The sequence below is a fragment of the Kogia breviceps genome, chromosome 5 (assembly GCF_026419965.1).
Source record: "Kogia breviceps isolate mKogBre1 chromosome 5, mKogBre1 haplotype 1, whole genome shotgun sequence".
In the NCBI taxonomy this organism is placed as follows: Eukaryota; Metazoa; Chordata; class Mammalia; order Artiodactyla; family Physeteridae; genus Kogia; species Kogia breviceps.
Window position 1 is genome coordinate 45,773,217 of NC_081314.1, and position 24,139 is coordinate 45,797,355.

The following is a 24,139-nucleotide window of genomic DNA, read 5'->3' on the forward strand; positions in this document are numbered from 1 at the left end:
ATATAAGATCATGTCATCTGTGAATAGAGTTAGTTACAATAACTTCTTTTTTAAAATAACAGTAAAGTAATACTTAATTATGTAGATAACTCAGAACTTTGTATACATGTCCTTATGTTTAATACATGTGTATTACTTCTACAAATGATACCTAACAGAAATGATATCTTTATATAATATATTATTTTTCTTTTTTATGTTTAGATGGCAGTGTGGGCAAAGAAAATGACCAAAATTCAAACTCCTGAAAATACTTATCGATTATTTGATTTAGTAAAAGTAAAAGATGAGGAAATTCGCCAAGCTTTTTACTTTGCCTTACGGGATACATTAGTAGCTGACAACTTAGATCAAGCCACAAGAGTAGCATATCAAAAAGATAGAAGATGGAGAGTGGTAACATTACAGGGGCAAATCATAGAACAGTCAGGTAATGTTTTTTCTCTGCCATTGAGTTTATTTAATCTTGTTGGGGGAGACAGCTAAGTCTGACTTCTCTCCTCTGTTCCCCAGGGACAATGACTGGTGGTGGAAGCAAAGTAATGAAAGGAAGGATGGGTTCATCAGTTGTTGTTGAAATCTCAGAAGAAGAGGTCAGCATGTACAGAATTATAGTCAAGACATTCTTGTTAAAGCAGCTTTACTGATATGTAACATACTGTAAAATTCTGCTATTTTAAATGTACTGTAATCAAATTTTCAATTAACATTGAATTTTCTCTAAATGACTAGTATATAAGCTGTGGGATTTTATATGAAACCTGTTAAAGTTCTAAAAGTATGTTAATTTAAAAATATATGCTCAACATATATATCTTTCTCTGTTGTGACATTTGGATCATATCATAATTTATTTAACCATTTACTTACTGTTTGACATTTAATTTGTTTCTTCACATAGTTTCTAATATATTATATAATTATCTTTTCTATTTTGACATAATTTTTTAAGTTGTAAATATAGCTAAGACTTCTGATACATGTTTCCAAATTTTATTTCAAAATATTTTATATGTCCAGAAGTATAAGAGAATGTCAAAATGTTCAGGAAAAACTGCTCTGTTCCATTATCACCCTCGGGACACTATACTTTTTTCTTCCTTAAAAATATGTACTTGGATGTCCTGGATACCTAACTTTTTCTAAAGAGTTGTGGCTTGATTTTTTTTTTCATATTTTGAAATAGTTTATATTTTTCCACTTAAATATTTGCATATTATACCTTCATTGTAATAGTAGTTGACTATACAACACTTAAAATTGTCTTTTCGTCTGATTCTATGATGCAGAAATTAGTTGACCATCTCCTAAGCTTTAGGTTTTGGAATTGGAACTGGGTTGTTTGGTTTGTTTCTAGTCTTTAAGATCAGAAATTTGGGTTTTCTTCATTCATAAGTTGCTGTTAATCTGAAATGACTCTTGGAATAAACTTATTTCACTGGCATTCTCCTTTGTAGGTAAATGAAATGGAATCACAGTTGCAGAGAGACTCTCAAAAAGCAGTGCAAATTCAGGAACAGAAAGTACAACTGGAAGAAGCAGTAGTTAAGTTAAGGCATAGTGAACGAGAAATGAGGAATACACTAGAAAAGTTTACTGCAAGCATCCAGGTACTTTTTAAATCAATATTAGCTGAAACTATTGGAATTCAACAGCAATTTGGCAGAAGCATTTTGCTGTTTGCTTATAATTTTAAAATATAAGGGGGGAGGAGGAGGCTGGGTCTCTAGGTGTAAGGTGCATCTGTTGATTTTGTTTCCCTGAGTACTAATGGATAAACGCCCTGTCACAGTGTTGCTCCAGCCACAGCTATTTCTGGTTTCCATTTGTACTCCATAGAAATGTGTCTTCCCTTAGCAACTATGTGACCCTTTATTTCATTCTTATCTCAAAGTGGAATGTTTTAATTATGAAAAAGCAATACATGCCCAGTCTCTATTAAGAAACAAAATCAGAAAACAGTTTTTAGAAAATACCCAAAAGATTATCACCTTAAGTTTTTATGTATGTCCTTTAACTTTTAGTGTGTCTAGTTTGCATGTATGTGTTTATGTATATGGTAGATATTGATATACATATTAAATTTGCATTTGGATTTTTAATGAGTCTTATTAACTTTTCTTCACTTATTAATTACGGTTTTCTTTCAAAGCCAATGTGCATTTACTTTGTGTGCAGTTGTATTGGCGTATTTTGTTTGTATCATGATTTGATAAATATTTTTCTGTGTTGACTATGTACACTGCTGTTTTAAATATCCTTGTTAGGCAGACCTTAACACACTCATCCAATTATTTCCTTAGGTTAGAATTCTAAAACTGTAATTATTACCCAGTATGTGTACAGAGTTTTAAGCCTTTGTTGCATAATGCCAAATTGTTCTCAAAAAGACGGTTCTAATTCATTTACTAATAGTAGCATATGCAAATAATTTTTCCAAGTCTTTGAACACTAGGTACTCTTCAGTTTGCTTTAAGTTTGCTACTCTGATGTAAATACTAAAAAATAGCATTTTAACTTATCTTCATGAGTGTATACATTTCATGCGTTTTGTTGGCCATTTTCGATTTTTATATTAATCGTGTTTTCTGCCCTTTCTTGTTAGTTTTTGTCTTTTTCTTAAAGATTTTAAGTACCTTTTTTAAAAAATTCAGAATGTTTAAAGCAAATGTTATTGTTAGTAAGTTTAAAATACTAACAGTTTTGAATGTTAAAACATTTCTGTAGCGTTTATCAGAGCAAGAAGAATATTTAAATGTCCAAGTTAAGGAACTTGAAGCTAATGTACTTGCTACAGCCCCTGACCAAAAAAAGCAGAAATTGCTAGAAGAAAATGTTACTGCTTTCAAGACAGGTATGTTTAAGGATATACACTTTCTTTCCCCGTGTGGTCAAAAACAGGTTTGTAATATTTGGAATGTTTAAGATAGCAGTTTGTAGAATAAAAAGTAGCAGATTTCAGGGCTTCCCTGGTGGCACAGTGGTTGAGAGTCCATCCGCCTGCCGATGCAGGGGACACGGGTTCATACCCCGGTCCGGGAAGATCCCACATGCCGCGGAGCAGCTGGGCCCGTGAGCCATGGCTGCTGAGCCTGTGCATCTGGAGCCTGTGCTCCGCAACGGGAGAGGCCACAACAGTGAGAGGCCCGCGTACTGGGGGAAAAAAAAAAGGTAGCAGATTTCATATATTACAGACAAGTGACCACTCTGTTTTATTGTTTTTATTTTTATTTCTCAGAAGGTTATAAAGTACTATTAAGTATTTCATTTGACAGATAAGAAAACTGAGGCACAGAATGGTTTATATAATTTTCCCAAGGTCACACAGCAGCATATGGTGGTGGTATAGGAATTCAGGAACAAGGCAGTCTGATTCTGATACCCATGCTTTTAATTTTGTGTACTTTGGCCCAGTCTTCCTAAGGACCCTTCAAGATAGTAGTTATTTTATTTGTTTGAGAGCTTAGATGAAAACACATTTTTCCTTCCAGAACTTTTTCTTCTTGTATATAAACATATAAGTATTCTACCAAAATCTTTCAGCAAGAAAGGGAATTAGTTCATAGGCTCATAGTCAGAATTGACTTTGACACTAAAATCCTCTGATCATGCACTTGAGCAACCCTGCTTCTATTTCCATGTTGGCTTCAATTAAACATAGGTAGATGTGCATCTTATTGCACGAGGAGGTAATGGTGAGTTACACAGTATCTTAGGGACACCAGCAAACACAGTGAGCCTTCATCATGTCCTCAAGAAAGACACTTGTTACAGTCTGGTTCATGAGCAAAGGAAGGCAAATACTGATAGTTCATCCAAAAGAACTAGATGGACTGGAATTGGAGCAGTTATCCAAATGTTCAAAAAATGAGGTCAAGTTTTCTTCCTAAAGAAAAAGAGGTAAAAAGATGGTAAGCAGACAGATGTCCACTGGGCACATTGAATATTAATATATAGCTGTATTAATTTTTTTATTTTTGTGGTCATATTTACCTACATTTTTAATATTGAGGCATTCACTCAGCATCTGCTACTGGCCAAGCTTTGTTTTAGGTGCTGTTGATCAAGCAGTGAACAAAATAAAGTCCCTCTTTTCAAGGAACTCACACTTAAGAGATGGGGAAGATAATAAATACATTGCATACTGTATCAGGTGGTGCTAGGTGATAAAAGTAAAACCAGAAAACAGGATGGGATGGGGATTCAGACAGACACAGTGGTTAGACAGGCCACCGCTAGAGATACTTGAGCAGATGAGTGGACATGTGGATATTTGGGAGAAGAGCATTTCAGGAAGAATGTAGAGGAGTAAGTAGAGGCCCCTGGGGCAGGAAGGAGTATGCCAGAAGTTTCTAGGAACACTAGGAAGCCAGAGTGGCTAGAGTTAAAACGATGGAAGAATCCAGATAATGTAGAGCCTTATAAGCCTTGTCTCCATGTGAAATTAAAAGCCATTGGAAAGTCATATACAGGGAAGTGATATAATCTGACAGGACTTTTTTTTCCTTGCATTTATTTTGGGTATATATTTTGTCCTTGGAGACACAGGGACTTCACGCTACCCCTCCTTCCCCAGAATACCTACAATATTTGTTATGATTGCTTTTATAGAACCTAATGGTCAATTAAAACAAAAAATGTGTATCTTTGTCATTTATGGCAGCACTTTCACAGAGAGACTACAGGAATCTGTATTCTTGTTTGAAAGGGAATCCTTGACTTTATTAGGAGCCCCATATATATTTCCTCTCTTGGAAACACTGGCTATTAGTAGTAGTATCTAATATGAGAGCCCATTTCTGCAAGCATCTTTAAGATTAAATATTTCATTTTATATTAATTTAGATTTTAAAAATCTCTGGCTGTTGTGTAGAGAATAGAGTAAGTTGAGCAAGGTGGTATAAAATAGTGACTTCAAAATTATAGACTATCTGATGTTAGTTTTCCCCTCCTAATAGACATGCTACTACAGATAGGGGAAAGTTTTTTTTTTTTTTTGCAGTACATGGGCCTCTCACTGTTGTGGCCTCTCCCATTGCGGAGCGCAGGCTCCGGACGCGCAGGCTCAGCGGCCATGGCTCACAGGCCCAGCCGCTCCACGGCATGTGGGATCTTCCCGGACCGGGGCACGAACCCGTATCCCCTGCATCGGCAGGCGGACTCTCAACACTGCGCAACCAGGGAAGCCCAGGGAAAAGAATTTTTTAATGCATGTTAGGTACTTGAAAATAAGAAAGAAGATGTTCTGAAGGGTGGAACCCTTCCCAGTTGCATACCTGGCCTATCCCCCAGTATAAGTCATGATGCCAGACCCTACAGCAGCTGGTACTCTACGCCACAAGGGAGCTAAGCATACAGACAGCTTAATGGAACTTAAACTACAGAGAACATTGCCACTTTGAGCAAAACAATTCCTTCAATAAATACAGTATCTTAGTATCCTTAGGGGGAAAAGGGGATTCAGAAGACCAAAAAAGGGCAGGATTTTGTTTTGCTTTGTTTCTTTAGAAAGCTAAGTGGTGGGCTTCCCTGGTGGCGCAGTGGTTGAGAATCCGCCTGCCGATGCAGGGGATACGGGTTCGTGCCCCGGTCCGGGAAGATCCCACATGCCGCGGAGCGGCTGGGCCTGTGAGCCATGGCCGCTGAGCCTGTGCGTCCAGAGCCTGTGCTCTGCAACGGGAGAGGCCACAACGGTGAGAGGCCCGCGTACCACAAAAAAAATAATAATAAAAAAATAAAAAGCTAAGTGGTGATCTCAGAAATATAAAGAATAGAGGTTGGAGTTAAACTCAGTAGATGAGTTTGAAAGATCAGACTAAAGAATTCTCTGATAATGTAGGACAAAAAGATGAATACTAAGTTGTGAGATTTGGAGAATATTGAAATTCCACTCTACCTAACAGGAGAGAAGAGACAATCTAGAGGAACAACAGTTAAGTCTTTATCTAATCTTTTCCTCTTAGCACATCCTACCTCCTTTCCCCTATGCTAAATGTATTGATAACACACCTCCCATAGGAGCTTTATGGGAGTCTCCTTCTATAAGTTGGCTCCGTTTCTGCTTACTTTTCTAGACATAGATATTGAAAGCTTGAACTCCTTATACCTTTTTGCCACCTTTCATCCTTCTTATATTGTATAGTGATTAGGATTCAAATATGGAGAACAGAATCCACTCTGGTTCGTACAGATATGATTTGGGGGGTGTGTGTGTGAGTCATCTCTCAAATTGGGAAGATGAGGGACTTCCCTGGTGGCTCAGGGCTAGGACTCCACTCTCCCAGTGCAGGGGGCCTGGGTTCGATCCCTGGTCAGGGAACTAGATCCCACATGCTACAACTAAGAGTTCGCATACTGTAACTAAAGACCTGGCACAGCCAAATAAATAAATAAGTACCAAATTGGGAAGATGACACTACAACTGCCAACAACAGAAGCACATTGTACCTACTATAATCTACACCATCAAAGTTAATGCCATTGCCTGTCAGTATTCACAAAGCTTTTGACAGGACACCAGAGCCTCTAACACCACCAAGAAAATTCAGACTTTTCCATGACTGCCAGCAGAAACATGCTCAATTCATCAGTTTTGCCATCCAAATTGTGTGAATTTTTTTTTTTTTTTTTGATTGAATGGACTTACTTATGTCTGAACCCTATGTACAAGGGACTCTAGGAAGTGTCACAACATTCTGGGCCACAGAGAAGAGTGCCACTTCATCCTATACCCCCGACTTTTTTTTTGTTATAACATGGAGGAGAACTCTAGGTTAGCAGAATAAAACAACCACAATTTTCTTCACCCCGGGCAGTAGTCAGGCACATAGTCTATCTAAGGGTAAAAATCATTATGAGACCAATAGTCAAGAAAGTACCCTAAAAACTTTTGAAAAGAAATTCAGGGCATGAAGCCAGAAAGAGATAAGTGGGTTATGTTCACAGCTGAGCCAGAGAGTTTAACCGTGTGTTGTTATATAACACCATTTGTTTTGACATAGGGCATTCCGGTTTTGTGTTTTGGGGTTTTTTTTTTTTTTTTTTTTTTTTTTTTTTGAGGTACTTTTCCTTAAATGTCTAAAATTTCTTGGGCATGCATCAGGTTAAGTCATATTGACTGAAGAGATTTACATCTAACAAGTGATGCTCATTAGCTTAGAAACACAAATTAATTTCACTTTTTTTTTTTCCAGAGTATAACAATGTGGCTGAGAGAGCTGGTAAAGTAGAAGCTGAGGTTAAAAGGTTACACAATATTATCATAGAAATCAATAACCATAAACTCAAGGCCCAACAAGACAAACTTGATAAAATAAACAAACAATTAGATGAATGTGCTTCTGCTATTACTAAAGCCCAAGTGGCAATCAAGACTGCTGACAGGTAGAGTATGCATACCACCCTGTCTTCCTCTTCCCTACATCCCATTAATATTTAATGTCCATTAAATGTTACTGTTACTTATTAAGCCCTTCTGACATGTTGTTACCTAATAGGAGTTTAATAGGTGGACATCTATAATAAACATCATATGACTAGTTTTTAAAAACAAACGGGTATGCTTTGGCTAAATGTGGTTATGTAATTCCCAAGTTGTGAGGACATAGAAGTCAGAGTTTCATTTCTCTGGCTTAAAGGAGTAGAGAAGTCAGAGTTTGATTTCTCTGGCTTAAAGGAGTAGAGGGTGATTCATTGAAATAGGTCTAGGTTTTAGGAGAATAAGAAGGTTGAGATTTCTTAGCAAAATTATTCTAATAACTTAAATTTTTAATTAGATTATTCCATTGTCCCAAAAAGTTTTTAATACGTTCATAACATAGATGTTTTTAAGTTAATTTTCAGAGTATTAAAATATTTCTAAAATAATTAAAGCTAAGTATGTATAAAAATGTTGAAATGTAAACAGCTTTTTTTTTTAGTCTTAAAATTATAACATTAGTCACATATTGATTATCTGGTTATTCTGTTATTACAGTGTCTTTTGTTCGAAGATAAGGTGCTAATAAGCCATATGTTTTGCCTAAACACAGTTATCAGTCAAAATAGAAGTAACTTTATTAAGGGAAAAAATAGTCCTGTGTGTGTGTGTTGTCATGTGTCCAGTTTCCTCCCCACTCCACCCTGTCAAAAGCACTTGTTTGCCCTGACTTGAACCAGGGTGTATTTATTTAGTTGATGGTATAGCTTCATGGGTGTAAAGATTTAAGAATCTCCAATCTGACAAGAAAATGACAAGAATATAATAATCCAATGGACAATTTTGCTTCATAGTTTTAAGTCTAAAAGCTTATATAAGGAAGTTTTATTAATTTATACTGAGAGTTTAATAAAATATACAATATCCCACAAGTGTATGTATAAACAAACCAATTCAAGGATTTTAGTAAATCATAAATTTTAAAATCTATGATAGAAAAAAATGTTACGTTAATGTCATGAAAAGTTCTTTGGTGGGTTTTCAGAGGCAGAATAACAAATCACACATTACCACATTTTTAATATATGATTTTGCTTGTTTAGAAATCTTAAAAAAGCACAAGACTCTGTCTTTCGCACGGAGAAAGAAATAAAAGATACTGAAAAAGAAGTAGATGACTTAAGAGCAGAGCTAAAAAGTCTTGAAGACAAAGCAGCAGAGGTCGTAAAGAATACAAATGCTGCAGAGGTAAGACATGGAGAGGGGAGAGGATGGTATTTCAAGCAATTAAGATTTATAGATATCAATACCTTGCCTAGTAAGCACTCAGTAAGTTAAACTTATATTAACTTTCATCTGTACAATAAAAATGAGTACTGTATTGTAACTTTTCTGTAAATAAAAACATTTTCATTTCAAGTGGAAGGGGCGTGGGGAGAGATAGCTCGCTTCTTTATCTTTGTAATGTGAAAATCCCTGTTCTGTTTGAGAAGATCATATCTGTAGCATTTCTTCTTGGTTTTTAGGAGTCCTTACCAGAAATCCAGAAAGAACATCGTAACCTACTTCAACAACTAAAAGTAATTCAGGAAAATGAACATGCTCTTCAAAAAGATGCACTTAGTATTAAGTTGAAACTTGAACAAGTAGATGGTCATATTGGTGAACATAATTCTAAAATAAAATACTGGCAAAAAGAGGTGAGAATTGTTATGGATAGTTAAATGTAACTTTAAGATATCCCTTATGAAAAAAGGTTAGGGTTTTTGTGTTTTTGAGGTATGTTGTGATTCTTAATTTCATGGTGTATAATCAGTTTTCAGGTTTATAGGGGACAAAATGAACAGTTATATAGGAGTTATCATATACAGAAAAGTATGCATAATGGTCAGAATTAGTCAACATTTTCACCCCAGGGCTGATAATGGAGATTTAACAAATGGCTACATGAACACCTGGAACACTACAACTATTTTTCTTGAAGTCCATTGAAAAATAGTTGATACACAAATTAGTTACCACTCCTTAGTATATGTCATTTTGATAGGCAGTTTGTCATATCAATTTGTGAGGTTTAACAATGAATTATAATACTATGCCTTTTCTAACACTGATCTAACTTAAACTTTTAGATTTCAAAAATATCATTGCATCCCATAGAAGATAATCCTGTTGAAGAGATTCCACTTCTAAGCCCAGAAGATCTTGAAGCAATCAAGAACCCAGATTCTATAACAAATCAAATTGCACTTTTGGAAGCCCAGTGTCATGAAATGAAACCAAACCTTGGTGCCATTGCAGAGTATAAAAAGAAGGTACAAATAAACTGTGTAATAGTCAGGAAGTCTCTAGACCTTAGCCTAAATAGTGGCCTTTATTTTATATAATTAGCAGTGTTATTTCTCATCTCAAATGTATAACTGAATTGATGTTTTTCTCATTCTTTTCATAGGAAGAATTATATTTACAACGGGTAGCAGAATTGGACAAAATTACTTATGAAAGAGATAATTTTAGACAGGCATATGAAGATCTTCGGAAACAAAGGCTTAATGAATTCATGGCAGGTTTTTATATAATAACAAATAAATTAAAGGAAAATTACCAAATGCTTACTTTGGGAGGTGATGCTGAGCTGGAGCTTGTAGACAGCTTGGATCCTTTCTCTGAAGGAATCATGTTCAGGTTTGTTAATTATGCTATATACTGAGTTTCAGATTCTTCTGTTATATCTCTCTACATATTCTCCAAACTCAGTATTTTTTTAGGGGTGGGATGTGAAGGTTAGATGTACAGCTTGTTTTATTTCATAAATACTAGTTTGCCTAGATATTAGTTTACAGCATAAATTCTAGGCAAACAGTAAATACTTGATTCTACAGAATATTTGTCTAGTTCATCTTTTAATTTTCGAGCCATTTCAATCTAACATGGATTTTAAAATTGCACAGCAATAAGTGCATTGGAAACGGGGAAAATACCAAGAATTACTTACTGGCTTGCTGTTTAAATCTTAAATTTTTGTCAGGTATTCCTATGTGTTCATCCTCCAGTAACATGTTTATAAAAGAACCCCTCAGAAGTTTATATTTGTGAAAAGGAAATTATAGAGATTCCCGAGGAAGATGGTAGAAGCCAGTTATGGGAAACAAATCACGAAGTCTTAATTTAGCTTTGCAAGCAATTTGACTAATGAGATTTTCTTAATTATTTCAGTGTCCGACCACCTAAGAAAAGTTGGAAGAAGATCTTCAACCTTTCAGGAGGAGAGAAAACACTTAGTTCATTGGCTTTAGTATTTGCTCTTCACCACTACAAACCGACTCCCCTGTACTTCATGGATGAGATTGATGCAGCCCTTGATTTCAAAAATGTTTCTATTGTTGCATTTTATATATATGTAAGTAATCATTTAGAGCTTTTCATTCTGAAAATTTTATGGGTTCCTTAAACATTACAGATGAAATTCTTTGACTTAGTTGAGCTTTTTTCCTGTTCTGTAATCCCACATTCCATGGTATTAAAGGAGACCAACCACATCCTTTATTTGAGCCAAATAGTTCCATTTTGGAAAAGTGAAATATAAATGGATAATGTAAATTAGTCGCAGAAACACAGCTAGAAATTTTTTTTCTATATCTTTTTTCTACTAGAAGAATTCTAGGCAACCATCCTTCCAAATACTTGAATTCTTCTCAAACCCAAATACTGTTTCATGAATTATCCATTTTGTCATTCTTCATGTTAATTATCAATGTCATGGTGAATTTTCTGTCAAATATTTCAGGGAAGTAAAGCTTAGATGTTTATTATATGATTTATATATTTACAATATATGTATAATTATTCTAATTTATTCTTTCTTTCTCTTTAGGAACAAACAAAAAATGCCCAGTTCATAATAATTTCTCTTCGAAATAATATGTTTGAGATTTCAGATAGACTTATTGGAATTTACAAGACATACAATATAACAAAAAGTGTTGCAGTAAACCCAAAAGAAATTGCATCTAAAGGACTTTGCTAAACTTGTTTATACTGAAGATTTCTCAGATTGAATCACCACAGATTCAGCGCACTGTATTTACTGACTTTCTATTTGTAAAGGGTTATAAATTATATAAAATATAATTCTTAAACTGGATCATGTAACTAGTTTCTATTTTATGCTGTTACTTAAGAGACATGTTACAAGTCTAATAAAATATTCTTTATACCTGCTTCTAGGAGACTGTAAGAAACTGACAACTTTGTAAGCAGCAGACTATGGAGAAAATAAGATGCCTGGGGGGGTCAGGTGACTTACCCTTAGCCCCAAACTGCTACCTGCAGAGTTAAAAGTATGTTACTCTATGAACAGTACAGTTCTAAACTAGATCATGTTACCAAGACACAGCATACTCTCATGGACCTTTGACCTACGCTGGAGAAGCCTATCAACTGCTACTATAGCAAAATTTTTAAGGTATTCCACTTAGTAATTTAGATAGTCACTATCACCCAAATACTAGGAACATTTTTTTTAAGCCATCATTCTGAATTATAAGGATGAGAATTTAAATATTCTTTTCTAAAACTTGGTATGCTTGACTGTTTAAAACACTTGCAAAAGGGTCAGCAAATATGTCTGAAATAACTTGGATATCTCATTAGTTGAAAAGGAAAAATGCCCACTTCAGAAAAAGAATAAAGTGTATAAGGACTAATTTCCTTAGTATAAATGGCAGTTAAGATGGAGTGCTGTTTGCCCATCGAGTTGTCAAGGGTTTTTTGTTGTTGTGTTACACTGTATTAGCCCAAGAATATTATAATGCTACTGGAAGTAAGCCAGCTACCACTTGGTTTTCAGAAGAAATTTTGGTATTGAATCAAAAGCCTGCCCTAGCTATTCAGTTTCTAGAATATTGATCCTGAGGAATTAAAAATTACCATGTTGTTCAGTGCAAGTATTGTTTAGGTACTAAAACCCAACAAAGACAGTCTGTATCATAATATAACCATTAAAGTGTAAATACATTAGCATGGACTTAAATAAAGCAAGATCTATAACTCAAGTATGGTCATTTGTTTTAAATCAAGATTATACAAGCGAAAAGTAACTAGAAAAAAGTATCAACATAATCAAGGGCTTTTTCATTGGTGAGAACAGAGGTGAATGGAATTTAATATTTTTATATTTTAATAATGTAGTAGTAAAGCTTAGTACTTTTTAAAATTTATTTTATTTTAATCCATTTATTTAATTTTTGGCTGCATTGGGTCTTTGCTGCTGCACGTGGGTTTTCTCTAGTTGCTGGGAGTGGGGGCTACTCTTTGTTGTGGTGCACAGGCTTCTTGTTGCGGAGTACGGGCTTTAGGCATATGGGCAGTAATTGTGGCACACGGGCTCTAGAGCGCAGGCTTAGTAGCTGTGGTGCACAGGCTTAGTTGCTCCGCAGGATGTGGGATCTTCCTGGACCAGGGCTTGAACCCGTGTCCCCTGCATTGGCAGGCGGATTCTTAACCACTGCGCCACCAGGGAAGCCCAGTACTAACTTTTAAAGAGTTAAAGTAGATAATGCCTGTAGCCCATATGAAAATTCAAAAGCAACCACTCCTGAGTTTGACTGCCCTATTAAGCCACTCAATGCTTATATCAAAATGAGTTTATTAAAATATATACTTTTGTTATACATAAAAACTTAGAAATATTTCAGGATTACACTTTAAATTTTACAATCGCATCCTCCTGATAAAAATACAAAAAGAAGAGCATGTATAAGACTCAGTTATTTGTATATTTGACTGTATTCATGCACACTACATAAAATTTATCCAACAGTAAAGTTCTACTAAAAACTGGCAAGTTACAAAAAATATTAAGGTCAAACAAAATGCTTCCATTTTAACTGTGATTCATAGACATATATTAGAAACCCTAATTTACTTTTAAAATCTTGGCTTAAATCCTTTAAACGTAGCCCAACAGATGAACTCTGAAAAGAATACATGGAGTCTCTCATATACTAGATATATCGCCTTGGGCAATTTACTTTTGTGTCTGTTTCCTAATCTACAAAAAGTGAGGATTAATACACACTTGAGAAATATGAGATTACATTTTTGACACAATACCTAAACATTTCAGTGCTTACTAATATATGTATTCCAAAAAGTATGTGGCATTTTTGTGTTGTAACTATTACTTTAATCAAGTCGATGCAACTTCAGTCTAAAGTTAGTTGGTAAGCTGAATATATACCTCCTCCACCTCCAGATGTTCTTTGCCCACACAACAGTTAGTCGTGCTATTCTGATTGATATTTTGATGCTGATCATAAATTGACAATACAGCCAGCCATCTTAGTGTTCAGACTTGTTCTCAGTAGATAAGACACTAAGGAGTATTTTAGAACTAGTGCCCTGAGTACAGTCACAGCTCTAGGACCTAATCTGACCTGGAAAATCTGTGAACTAAGTAAGGCTCCTAAATACGTGATCCAAGAGCTACAGCCAACTTGGAATTTCTGGAAAGTGAGTGAGCTTGTACTTAGGGTTACAAGGACAAAAGGGCTAACAGTCCTACCACAAGCACCACGGTTCAGTCCGTTAATAAAAAGGAAACCAAATCAAAGGGATTTGACTTAATAACTAAGTAGGCTCCCTTTATAACACAATTCAAGAAAATAAGATTGAATTATTGGTACTTTGGCATTAGCATAAGAGAAAGTTCAACAAAATTTAAGACAATTTTAGACAACAGTTAACAAATACAACAGTTAACAGTTCAAATATGATGAGGGTGGGATATATCAATAATATTCCATTCTAGTAACATGTTTTAGAGTTTTTAGCCAATAACTGATTTGACTGACATGACTAAGACTACACAAAAGTTAAATACAATCCTAAAATAAATTTACACAAACCATAGAAATAAGTACTAGAGAATGTTACTGTTTGGTCCCTAACGGCACTTTAGATTTCCCAAAGCAATAGTTTTATTAGGAGTGAATGCTGATATAAACATTTTAGAGCTCTTAAATCACATTAATGTGTGTGGATGAGGTACATTTGATCAAACACATCTTTAAGCAATCCACTCTGAGACTTTGCTACTTGAATTTAAAACCTCTTCTCACCATCCTTATTTGTCCATTCGAAGGTGTCAAGCTTATACCTTTCGGGATTTTGCCATCTTTTAATTAAAAGCTACGTATACACAAAGAACTGCAGAGCCAACCACTGCAGTATATAATGCTAAAAGATAATATTGGTACAAGAATATTTAAATATCAGTGATATTAAGTCAACCTCTCAAACCAATAAAAATGGGATAATACTCAAAATCAATTATTAGATTTTGTTCTGGCTTTCAGAAAACGAGACATTCTGTCTCATTTCTAACTTTTGATGACACATTTTCTATTCAACAGAAGCATGAAAGGGATTATTTATATTTGTTGCAACTCTAATAAACTTTAGCTTGCTATTTTATTTATCCATGCTACCCCTATTGCTCCATTTAGCAATGGTCATTAGTCTCTGCTGTACAGAATAAGCCTACTTAATTCAGATTTGAATTTTCAACAAATTATTTTCCACATGAATTCCTTCAGTAAATATAAAGTGTGACATACTGTATTCTTTAAATCATGCACATTCTTATATACACTTTGGTAAACAGATAGAGAGGCTTCAGAAAAATATACTGAAGTGATTTCATTTAAAAAGGTCATTATGTGTTGGTTAAAAAAGAGGATCAGCGTCAGCATCACTGAAATTAGTGTAACTATAACAATGTTTAGAATCTTAAAAAATTCAACTTCTTTTTCCTCCTTATCAGGCCAGGAACATGGCATCCTTTTTGAAGAAATTTTCATTTCAGGAATAAGAAGTTTCTTAATTTGTCCAATTTCTGTTCTGCTCCATTCTTCTTTCAGTACTTGGCTCACTCGAGGATAAATTTCAACAGGTTGGACCTCAGGGAGTGGTCTTTGTTTCAAGACCTGCACACGTTTACGGACATCATCAACTTTTTCAAGAAATTTAAGTGGAGGCTCTTCTTGTAAAGATGTTGTCAGTGTCACTAATTCAAGCTGCTGCTCTCTTATTTCTTTCATTCTTTCAATTTGTGGAGTATATTCTAGATTAATCAGATTGCCAACATCAAAAAGAGCCGTTAGGAAAATTTTTTTTTTCTGTTCTAATGTATCACTAAGCTCCTTAAAATACTGGAGAACCACTTCCTTATCACCTTGGACCATTTTCTCTGAATGAGATTTTTGTTCTTCCAGCTTTTCAATAAGATGAGTAAGATCTGTCCAGTGTGTGTCAGTTAACTGTTCAAGGAGTTTTTCAGGCGTGTCCTTTTCTTTCATATAGGCACTCTGAAGGTCATCTATAGGATGACCATGATGTTGACCTATGGTAAGGCAATGACCACAAACTAATTTTTTATCCAGGAGACAGTAAACATTTAACGGCTGCCTGTAATGTTCAGGGCAGGTGACAATATCTGGATGGTCTTCTTGCTGGTACTTTTCAATAATAGCCCTTAACGCAAAATTAACAGGTAAAGATTCAATACCAGTAGGAGCAATTTCAATAATACTTCTGCAGTTAGGGCACTTGAGTGGAATGCGTAAAGGTCTCCATATATAAAAGTTACCAGATGCCTGTAGAACATTTTCCAAGCAATTTCTACAAAATGTATGAGAGCATGGTAGTACACGAGGATCTTCAAAAATACTGTAACAAATGGGACATGTTAACTCATCCTCAAAATTGTGCATTTCCTGTCAAGAGAAAAAAGTATTAATTCTACATATAACAAAGACACATGCACATAGTATGTAACGTTTTAGGTGTTAACCTCCAAATTGTTAATATACTGTACTTGTCATTTAAAAGAGTAAGATTTTTAAAATTAGCTTTCTATATAATGCAATTCCTAACACTGAATAATTGGTGTGTGTGTGTGTGTGCGTGTGTGTGTGTGTGCGTGTGTGTGTGTGTGCGTGTGTGTGTGTTAACGCGTACCTCTCACTGTTGTGGCCTCTCCCGTTGCGGAGCACAGGCTCCGGACGCGCAGGCTCAGCGGCCACGGCTCACGGGCCCAGCCGCTCCGCCTCCCAGACCGGGGCACGAACCCATGTCCCCTGCATCGGCAGGCGGACTCCCAACCACTGCACCACCAGGGAAGCCCCTAACTGTACTTTTAAGAAACAAAAACCTCTTCAGACTTTTTATAGCTCTTATGTGCCTCATCTTCACCATCTGCAAAACCAAACTCATTCATTCTTCAAGTCTCAACCTGAGTCCCACCTCCTCCCCCAGATTAGGTCCCCTAATCTCACTGAACACTGCACTTCTACTTTATAGCAAGCACTTAGATGGATTTTATTTAAAAGAATTTTGTCGGAATTCCTGCAGGTCCAGTGGTTAGGACTCAGCACTTTCACTACCGGGGCCTGGGTTCGATGCCTGGTCAGGGAACTAAGATCCCACAAGCTGCGTAGCACAGTAAAAAAAATAAAGAATTTTGTAACATTTTTCAATACATTAGAATATAAGCCTGCAGTAAGGGCAGGAATTGTGTCTAAGCACAGAAGTTTGACACACAGTAGGCGTTCAATGTTGGTTGAATAAACACTGCCCCTTAAGAGACCAATGTTAATAAGATGCCAGACCTTAGTTTTTGGGGGTTTTTTTCTTTTTTTTTTTAAATAGCAAAATCTCTGCTTAGGAAAAGCTTTTATCAAGAGTCCATCAGAAAATAGAAAATACTCCATTCAGACAATATTAAGAACCGTAATGAGCCAAGATGTGAGACTAATAAGCCTGAACTGTGAGGAATTCCAGGAACAAAAGTAACTGGACAACAGAAGATGACATTCACTGCAGATAAATTTAAGTGCCTACATGTTGGGAAGCCTTTATGACTACCCTTTACCTATAGAGAGCTCTGAAATAGAAAAACCACCCAAGAAAAACAAACGTTTCTCAGTTTATTTCAGTGATGTCAGAATTCATAATGAAGGAATAAACAGAATAGCACTTTGCAAAGGAATAAAATTTAAGCATTGGACATATATTCAATTTAGATTTAATATTAGAGTTATTTAATGTAAGTACCAAAAATCAACCCTAAAACAGAACCCAACCTTTCCCTCCAAAGTCCTATATTTGTCAAAAAGTTAGAAATCATTTTCCCTGGGAACTCATTTAAGGACCCCAAAGCTCAACTTTCTTTAGAATGAAGATATTCAATAACAATATTGTAAAGAAAATATCACCTCTTAAACTTACATACAGTGGAAGCAAATATCCTGGTCTCAAAAGTTACTTCCATAGCACATAAAATTTTTAACTAAATTTAATCAGAAACGTGTAGATAACTTGACGATACAGAAATAAAATCTAAGACTACCCTCTTCTAGCTGATTTATGAAAAACTGATTTTAGGCAGCAAATTTGTAAGTCAGAACTGGCTAACAGAAGTAAGCCTGGTTGAAAATAACTGTAAGGCCAGGAACTTTCTAACTGGTTGCTGCCTGAGAAACAGAAGATAAAGGTGGCTATCATGCTTAGGGGCTAGTTCTTACAGAAACTAGTATGAAATTTTATGCATCAGAAATTTTCCATAACCAGCCTAGACTCCTGAGGGGGAATAAAGGAGCAAAAAATTTTTCCTATGAATATTTTCTAGTATGAACATCTTGGATTTAGCTATGCTGTGTGTATGTAATAACACTGGAAACTAGAAGACAATGAAGCAGTTCTTCAATATTCTCGGGAAAATATGGCTTCCAACCTAAAATACCCAGACAAATAAATTTTGAAGGTAGTCTAAAGATAGTTTAACACATGAGGTCTCAAAACTGAACCACCCATCACTCACCCTTTCTAAAGAAGCTGCTGCAGGAAGAAAAGAAAAACCATAATTCTCACCAGGATAATTATGAAATGAAGTCCTGGATAACTGTGCAGCAAGCCTAGAGAAATAGTAGCCTGGAGGAAGACAGAAATCCAGAAGGAATGCCTTTAAGTAAATAAATAGAACTGACAGAATATTTCACGTGTCTGAACATATTGAGAGGTGATGAGAAAACTAAATTTAGGGAAAAGTGATGGAATCATGAAAAGAGGAAATACTACAGCACATTATATAGCGCAATTGTCCTATTAGTTATAATATTTTAAATATTAAATATTGATTTTACCAAAAAGCATGACTGTTAAGGATTGACTGTGTCTCCCCAAACTCGTAAGTTGAAATTGTAACCCTTAATGTGATGGTATTAATGAGGTAGAGCCTTTGGGAGGTAATTAGGTCATCAGAGTTAGAGCCCTCATGAATGAGATTAGGCCCTTATAGGAAGAGATACAGGGCTTGCTGCCTCTCTTTCTCTGCTCTCGGCCATGTGAAAACACAGCAGTAAGATGGCATTCTGCAAAGCAGGAAGAGAGCTTTCGCCAGAACCCAACTTTGCCAGCAACCTGATCCTGGACTTCCCAGCCTCCAAAACTCAAAAAAATAAATGACTGTTGTTTAACCACCTAGTCTATGGTATTTTTGTTTTGTTATAACAGCCCAAACCAAGAAATTGACAAAATTATGTTGGGAGGAGGGAATAAGGGAAGGAAACAAAGTTTAAGGACTTATCTTAATCTTCTCTTATAAGAAGTCAATACATGCCTAAAAGTGAAAAATCAAGAAATCACATTAAAAGCAAATTATTTATGAATAGAGAAGCAATACCAAAAGAAATATTTAAATGAAGTGACTGCTTCTGGAGAGCAGGAATCAAGAGTGGGGAGAGTGGGCTTCCCTGGTGGCACAGTGGTTGAGAGTCCGCCTGCCGATGCAGGGGATGCAGGTTCGTGCCCCGGTTTGGGAGGATCCCACATGCCACGGAGCGGCTGGGCCCGTGGGCCATGGCCTCTGAGCCTGCGCGTCCGGAGCCTGTGCTCTGCAATGGGAGAGGCCACAACAGTGAGAGGCCCGCATACCGCAAAAAAAAAAAAAAAGTGGGGAGAGTGAGGGCAGGAGGCTGCTGTTTTTCATTATAAGCCTAAGTTCTGTTTTACTTTCAACTGTTAACATACAATTTAAAATATTAAAATTTTAAATAAAGAAATAAAGACAATCCCACATGCATCCAGGAAGAAAAGTAAGATACCCAAAAAAAGAAAACAAAAAACATAATGGTCTCAGAATTCTCTGGGAGACTATAATTTCCAAAGATGGCCACAACAATTAACTCCCACATGTTCTGTGATGTGACTTTGCTAGTATTCTCCTATTAAGAGATGAAATCTATTCTCCCCTCAAAAAGATCTGGGCTTGGGGCTTCCCTGGTGGTCCAGTGGTTAAGAATCCGCCTTCCAGTGCACAGGAGGCGGATTTGATCCCTGGTCAGGGAACTAAGATCCCACATGCTGCGGGGTAACTAAGCCCGGGTGCTCTGGAGCCTGCACCACAACTAGAGAGAAGCCCACATGCCGCAACGAAGATCCTGCGTGCTGCAACTAAGACCCCATGCAGCCAAATAAATAAATAGTTAAATAAATTTTAAAAAGATCTGGACAGGACATGTGACTGCTCTGACCAATATGATACAGTACAAGTGACACTATGACAGTTCTGGGTATAGCCCTTAGCTAGCCTAGCAGATTGCTGCCTCTTTGCTATGTGAAAAGTTTAGGCTACTCTGCTGATGAGAGAGGCCAAAAGGAGAAGCAATGAGGTGCCAGACATGTGAGTGAAAAAGCCATCTTGGACATGCAGCCATCCAAACCATCAGACGTTTGTTACACAGCAATAGATAACCAGAACATCTCCAAAGCAACTAGGAATGCTAAAAGACATGTAGAAATCAACATCCACAAGGATCTGGAAGGAAAAGGATATGACCTAAAAATCCTCTTCCCAGCCAAGATATAATTTATCCATGTGAAATAATAAAAATACTCTTTAGCAAAATCTACAGGGTTAAAAAAAAAGTTCTATAGGGCAGAGCTGAAGCCATATACTTTCATTAACAAACAAAAGAAGTAGTATAAAAAGGATTTATCTAAAAAAAGAGAGAGAAAAGAAAATGAACCTAGGAAAAGCAGGAAACAATTCTAATGCATGAAGAAAACCATGAATTAGAATACAGAAAATTGTTAGAGTTGATAAGCCCAAGAGCTGGCTTTTTAAATAAACAAGCCAGGGGCTACAGTGGGTATTGGAGAGTTATTGTTTAATGAGTGCAGTTTCACTTTGGAAACGTGAAAAAGTTCTGAAGATAGATGGTGATGGTTGCACAACAATGTGGAATGTACTTAATGTCACTGACTACACACTTAAAAATGGTTAAAATGGTAAATTTTATGTATGTTTCAAAACAATGAAAAAACTTTAAAAATGTTTAAGTGTCTTGCCTATTAACCAGTCTTTCCCGTCAAATTAATTTTAGAATTGATTTATAATTTATTATATATATAATATATATAATATATAATAATATATAATTTATAATTTATAAATCTATAATTTTAAAAAACAAAAAAATTACATTAAAATAACCCACGTAAAATGTTATTTTCCTCCAGTGGGTACTAAAAGCCCAAGTACAAATTGATAACTTAGTTCAAGATTTCCTGCTTCCCTTTTAAAAGTCACCAAGAAATATGAACATAAAAAAGAAATCTTTTCGGAAATAAATCTGAAGCTAAATCATCTACATATAAATTATTTCACAAATTTCTTGTGCTTAAGTGTCAAAAACAAACACATTACTGAATTTCTAAACTTTTTATGCAGTCTTTCTTCAGAGGGCTGATTTCCTATGGAGCCTCTATAATGTCTAACCAGCATATTATGGATGGTCAGCACTGATAGCAGATGATGGAGAACTGGGCAGTACCAAAAATATCATTACCCATTCTCCTGTGTAAACTATTTTTAAAGTTTTAATTCCCTAATGCATTATTGCCTTTCATCTCTAAACATGAATGGTTATAAAACATTCATTACATTTTACACCCTCTGAAGAGAACTTTGCCACATTATAGTTAGATGACTTGCTCTAGGACTTAGAGTGAGTCAGCTATAAGTCTGGGAAAATTCAAGAGGTACCACTTCCCAGGCTGGGTCTCACATCTTTGTGGCCCTAACTGATAAAAAGCACATTTTATGCAATTCAAGACTTACTTTAGAAATACTACATTTGTGCCATCTATAAATATGGGGCAAGATTTTAAAAATACTTTTGTACATATAAATGTACAAAAATAATGAAGGATCACCTAACTCTTTCAAAAATAATCCTGCGGTCAGATCTGATTTTAACTCTGCCCATTTACACTGTTTTCCTGCATTTTAACATCAACCTGTTTCCCCAAACTAAAAAAGAAACTATTAATGCAATTTAACCAGGAACTGATACAAGCAGCTAATTTTTCCTTTGCTTTTTAAAAATATTTTTGAAAGTGAAAAATACATATATATTTGGTGGGAAAAATTCAGCAATGTTTGCTGAAAAGAAATGTTAAAACTAACATCACTGGACTTCCATGGTGTCGCAGAGGTTGAGAATCCGCCTGCCAATGCAGGGGACACGGGTTCGAGCTCTGGTCCAGGAAGATTCCACATGCCGTGGAGCAACTAAGCCCGTGAGCCACAACTACTGAGCCTGAGCTCTAGAGCCTGCGAGCCACAACTACTGAGCCTGCATGGCATAACTACTGAAGCCCGCCCACCTAGAGCCCGTGATCCACAACAAGAGGAGCCACCACAGTGAGAAGCCCACACACTGCAACGAAGAGTAGCCCCTGCTCGACCCAACTAGAGAAAAGCCCGCACGCAGCAATGAAGACCCAGTGCAGCCAAAAATAAATAAATAAATTTATTAAAAAAAAAAAAAAAAAACTAACATCACCTAAAACCAAAATTTCATCTTGCCAGAATAAACTATGGTACCTTACTTTAAAGGATAGCTACTTGGTCATTAAAATAGAATGCAGATCAATATGAAAATACATGGTAAAAAGGTATCCAGATAACTTAATAAATTCAACTTGCAGATCTGTATATGTTAAATATGTGTGTCTGTATTAAGATGCACACATCCTTGTAAGATTTCTAGAGGGGTAAACAAGAGTTAACAGTGACTAACTTTAAGATATAGGTCAGATAAGGGATTTGTTTATTTTCACTTTATGATCCTTCTATATGGTTTGAATTTTATACACCACCAACATACACACCTTTTTTCAAAAGATTTAAAACTTTCCCCTTACATTTTAAATCATACACCCAGTAAAAATTTACTGAAAATTTCTTTGGTATTTACTTAATGTCCCAGAACTTACCACTGTGTTGACCTTCTGGTTTGGAGACTGAATATGTATCTTCAACGTTTTCAGATTCTTTTATTTTTACTCTAAAATAAAAATAACTTTATCTTAATGTTCTAGACTTATATTCTCAAAACGTATGTTAAGTACGATATCATAGGGAATGGTGGTAATTTCACTTTGACGTTTACCTTCCCTAGCCGTCACTGCGTTTTTTTAAAAGTAGCGACAAATATCAACAGCTGTGGTGCAGCAGGAGAGGTATCACCTGTACCTTGAAAATCTCAAGTCTGTGACCAAATAAATTGCCACAAAGGACCTCTTTTCATAGCGTCAAGTATCTTATGAGCTCTTGAAAATATTTGCCAACAATCGTGATGACAGAACAAACATTCACGGTCATTTTAGACTGCTGAAAGTTAACTGGAAGACAAGAAGCACCCATGAGAGTGAAATATTTTGCCAGCTTAAAATTATAAATCCTGATTTAGGTTATACCAATTAGTACATCTGTTCATCTCTCAACTCTGCCATTTAAATGTTGAGAGACCCTGGCTCAGTCTTACCTAGTACCTCTCAGAACTGACGTTTCACATCTGTAAAATAGGCATAACTACACCTACGCGGTTAAGTCCAGTGAGAACGCCTACCAGAGAAGGGGCTCGAAACAGCAGTGCCCTTGCCCTTGCCCTTCCCGAAGGTTTACGACAAATCCTCCTGGGCCTCTCTCCCGACGCGCCTCGGCGCCCTCCTTTCCGAGACGCCGCGAGGCCGCCCAGCTCGGCGGAGTCCAGCTCCTCTCCGCCTCCCCACCACAGAGGGCCTTCTCCCTCACGGAAATGCAGTTCCTTATTGGCGGGAGGAAAACGAGGTCCCCCAAACTCTCCACCTGGGATAAGAGGGACCCAAGACGCGGGACCCAAGCCAGCCCTCTCCATCACCAAGCCCCAAACACATGCAGTACACCAGCCTGCGCTACAGGGAAAGAAAAGGTACCCAGAGCCGCCTTCTCGGACCGAAGAGAACCTCCTTATAAACTCACCGTGGGGACGGGAAAACCAGGCAACTCCACCAGCAGAAACAGAGCTCCACAGCCGACGGGCTGACGCTGAGAGCTGCTCGGATTCCCGCCCTCCCTCCTCCGTCCTGAGGGCCTTCGGGTTCCCAGATGAGGCGGGGCTTGAGAGCCTCAAGACGCAGGCGCAGTCTCCCGGCAACCTTCAACTGCGTAGCATCAGCCAATAGGAAGAGCGCGGGGCAGCTGTTCGAAAGTAAACCGCCGACCTCTGCGGCCGAGGTGTGGGCGTGAACTCTAGGACTTGGCACGAGGCCCGCGGCGAGCTTTCTGTGCTTGCGCACTAGGCGCGGGCTGCAGCTCCGGAGCTCCAGAGGCGC

The 24,139-nt window shown here is 36.7% G+C and overlaps 2 protein-coding genes across 7 annotated transcripts in view; one reads left to right on the forward strand and one right to left on the reverse strand.

Moving 5' to 3' along the window:
* Nucleotides 1–12,470, forward strand: part of SMC4 (structural maintenance of chromosomes 4) — a 35,133-nt gene extending 22,663 nt beyond the window's left edge. For all 3 annotated transcript variants that reach the window (XM_059064978.2, XM_067033943.1, XM_067033944.1), the window contains exons 14-24: nt 205–430; nt 514–593; nt 1,458–1,610; nt 2,728–2,854; nt 7,194–7,383; nt 8,521–8,665; nt 8,944–9,117; nt 9,550–9,732; nt 9,870–10,102; nt 10,634–10,817; nt 11,292–12,470. In XM_059064978.2, coding sequence (XP_058920961.1) covers nt 205–430; nt 514–593; nt 1,458–1,610; nt 2,728–2,854; nt 7,194–7,383; nt 8,521–8,665; nt 8,944–9,117; nt 9,550–9,732; nt 9,870–10,102; nt 10,634–10,817; nt 11,292–11,444 — 1,848 coding nt within the window. In that variant the 3' untranslated portion in view covers nt 11,445–12,470. The remainder of the gene's footprint in view (nt 1–204; nt 431–513; nt 594–1,457; nt 1,611–2,727; nt 2,855–7,193; nt 7,384–8,520; nt 8,666–8,943; nt 9,118–9,549; nt 9,733–9,869; nt 10,103–10,633; nt 10,818–11,291) is intronic.
* Nucleotides 3,797–23,919, reverse strand: TRIM59 (tripartite motif containing 59). 4 transcript variants are annotated; one of them, XR_010840658.1, is made up of 3 exons: nt 23,787–23,875; nt 22,760–22,830; nt 3,797–3,886 (listed from the first exon to the last, which is right to left on the reverse strand). XR_010840658.1 is itself a non-coding variant. In XM_067033946.1 (3 exons), the coding sequence occupies exon 3, from the start codon at nt 16,189–16,191 to the stop codon at nt 14,983–14,985; it is 1,209 nt and encodes a 402-aa protein (XP_066890047.1). In that variant the 5' UTR covers nt 16,192–16,194; nt 22,760–22,830; nt 23,787–23,919; the 3' UTR covers nt 13,049–14,982. The 4 variants fall into 4 exon arrangements, 3 of the variants coding, with proteins under 3 accessions (XP_066890047.1, XP_066890048.1, XP_066890049.1); XM_067033946.1 differs by lacking the exon at nt 3,797–3,886 and adding an exon at nt 13,049–16,194 and having other exon boundaries at nt 23,787–23,919; XM_067033947.1 differs by lacking the exon at nt 3,797–3,886 and adding an exon at nt 13,050–16,194 and having other exon boundaries at nt 22,760–23,167; nt 23,787–23,900.
* Nucleotides 23,920–24,139: the final 220 nt, after the last annotated feature.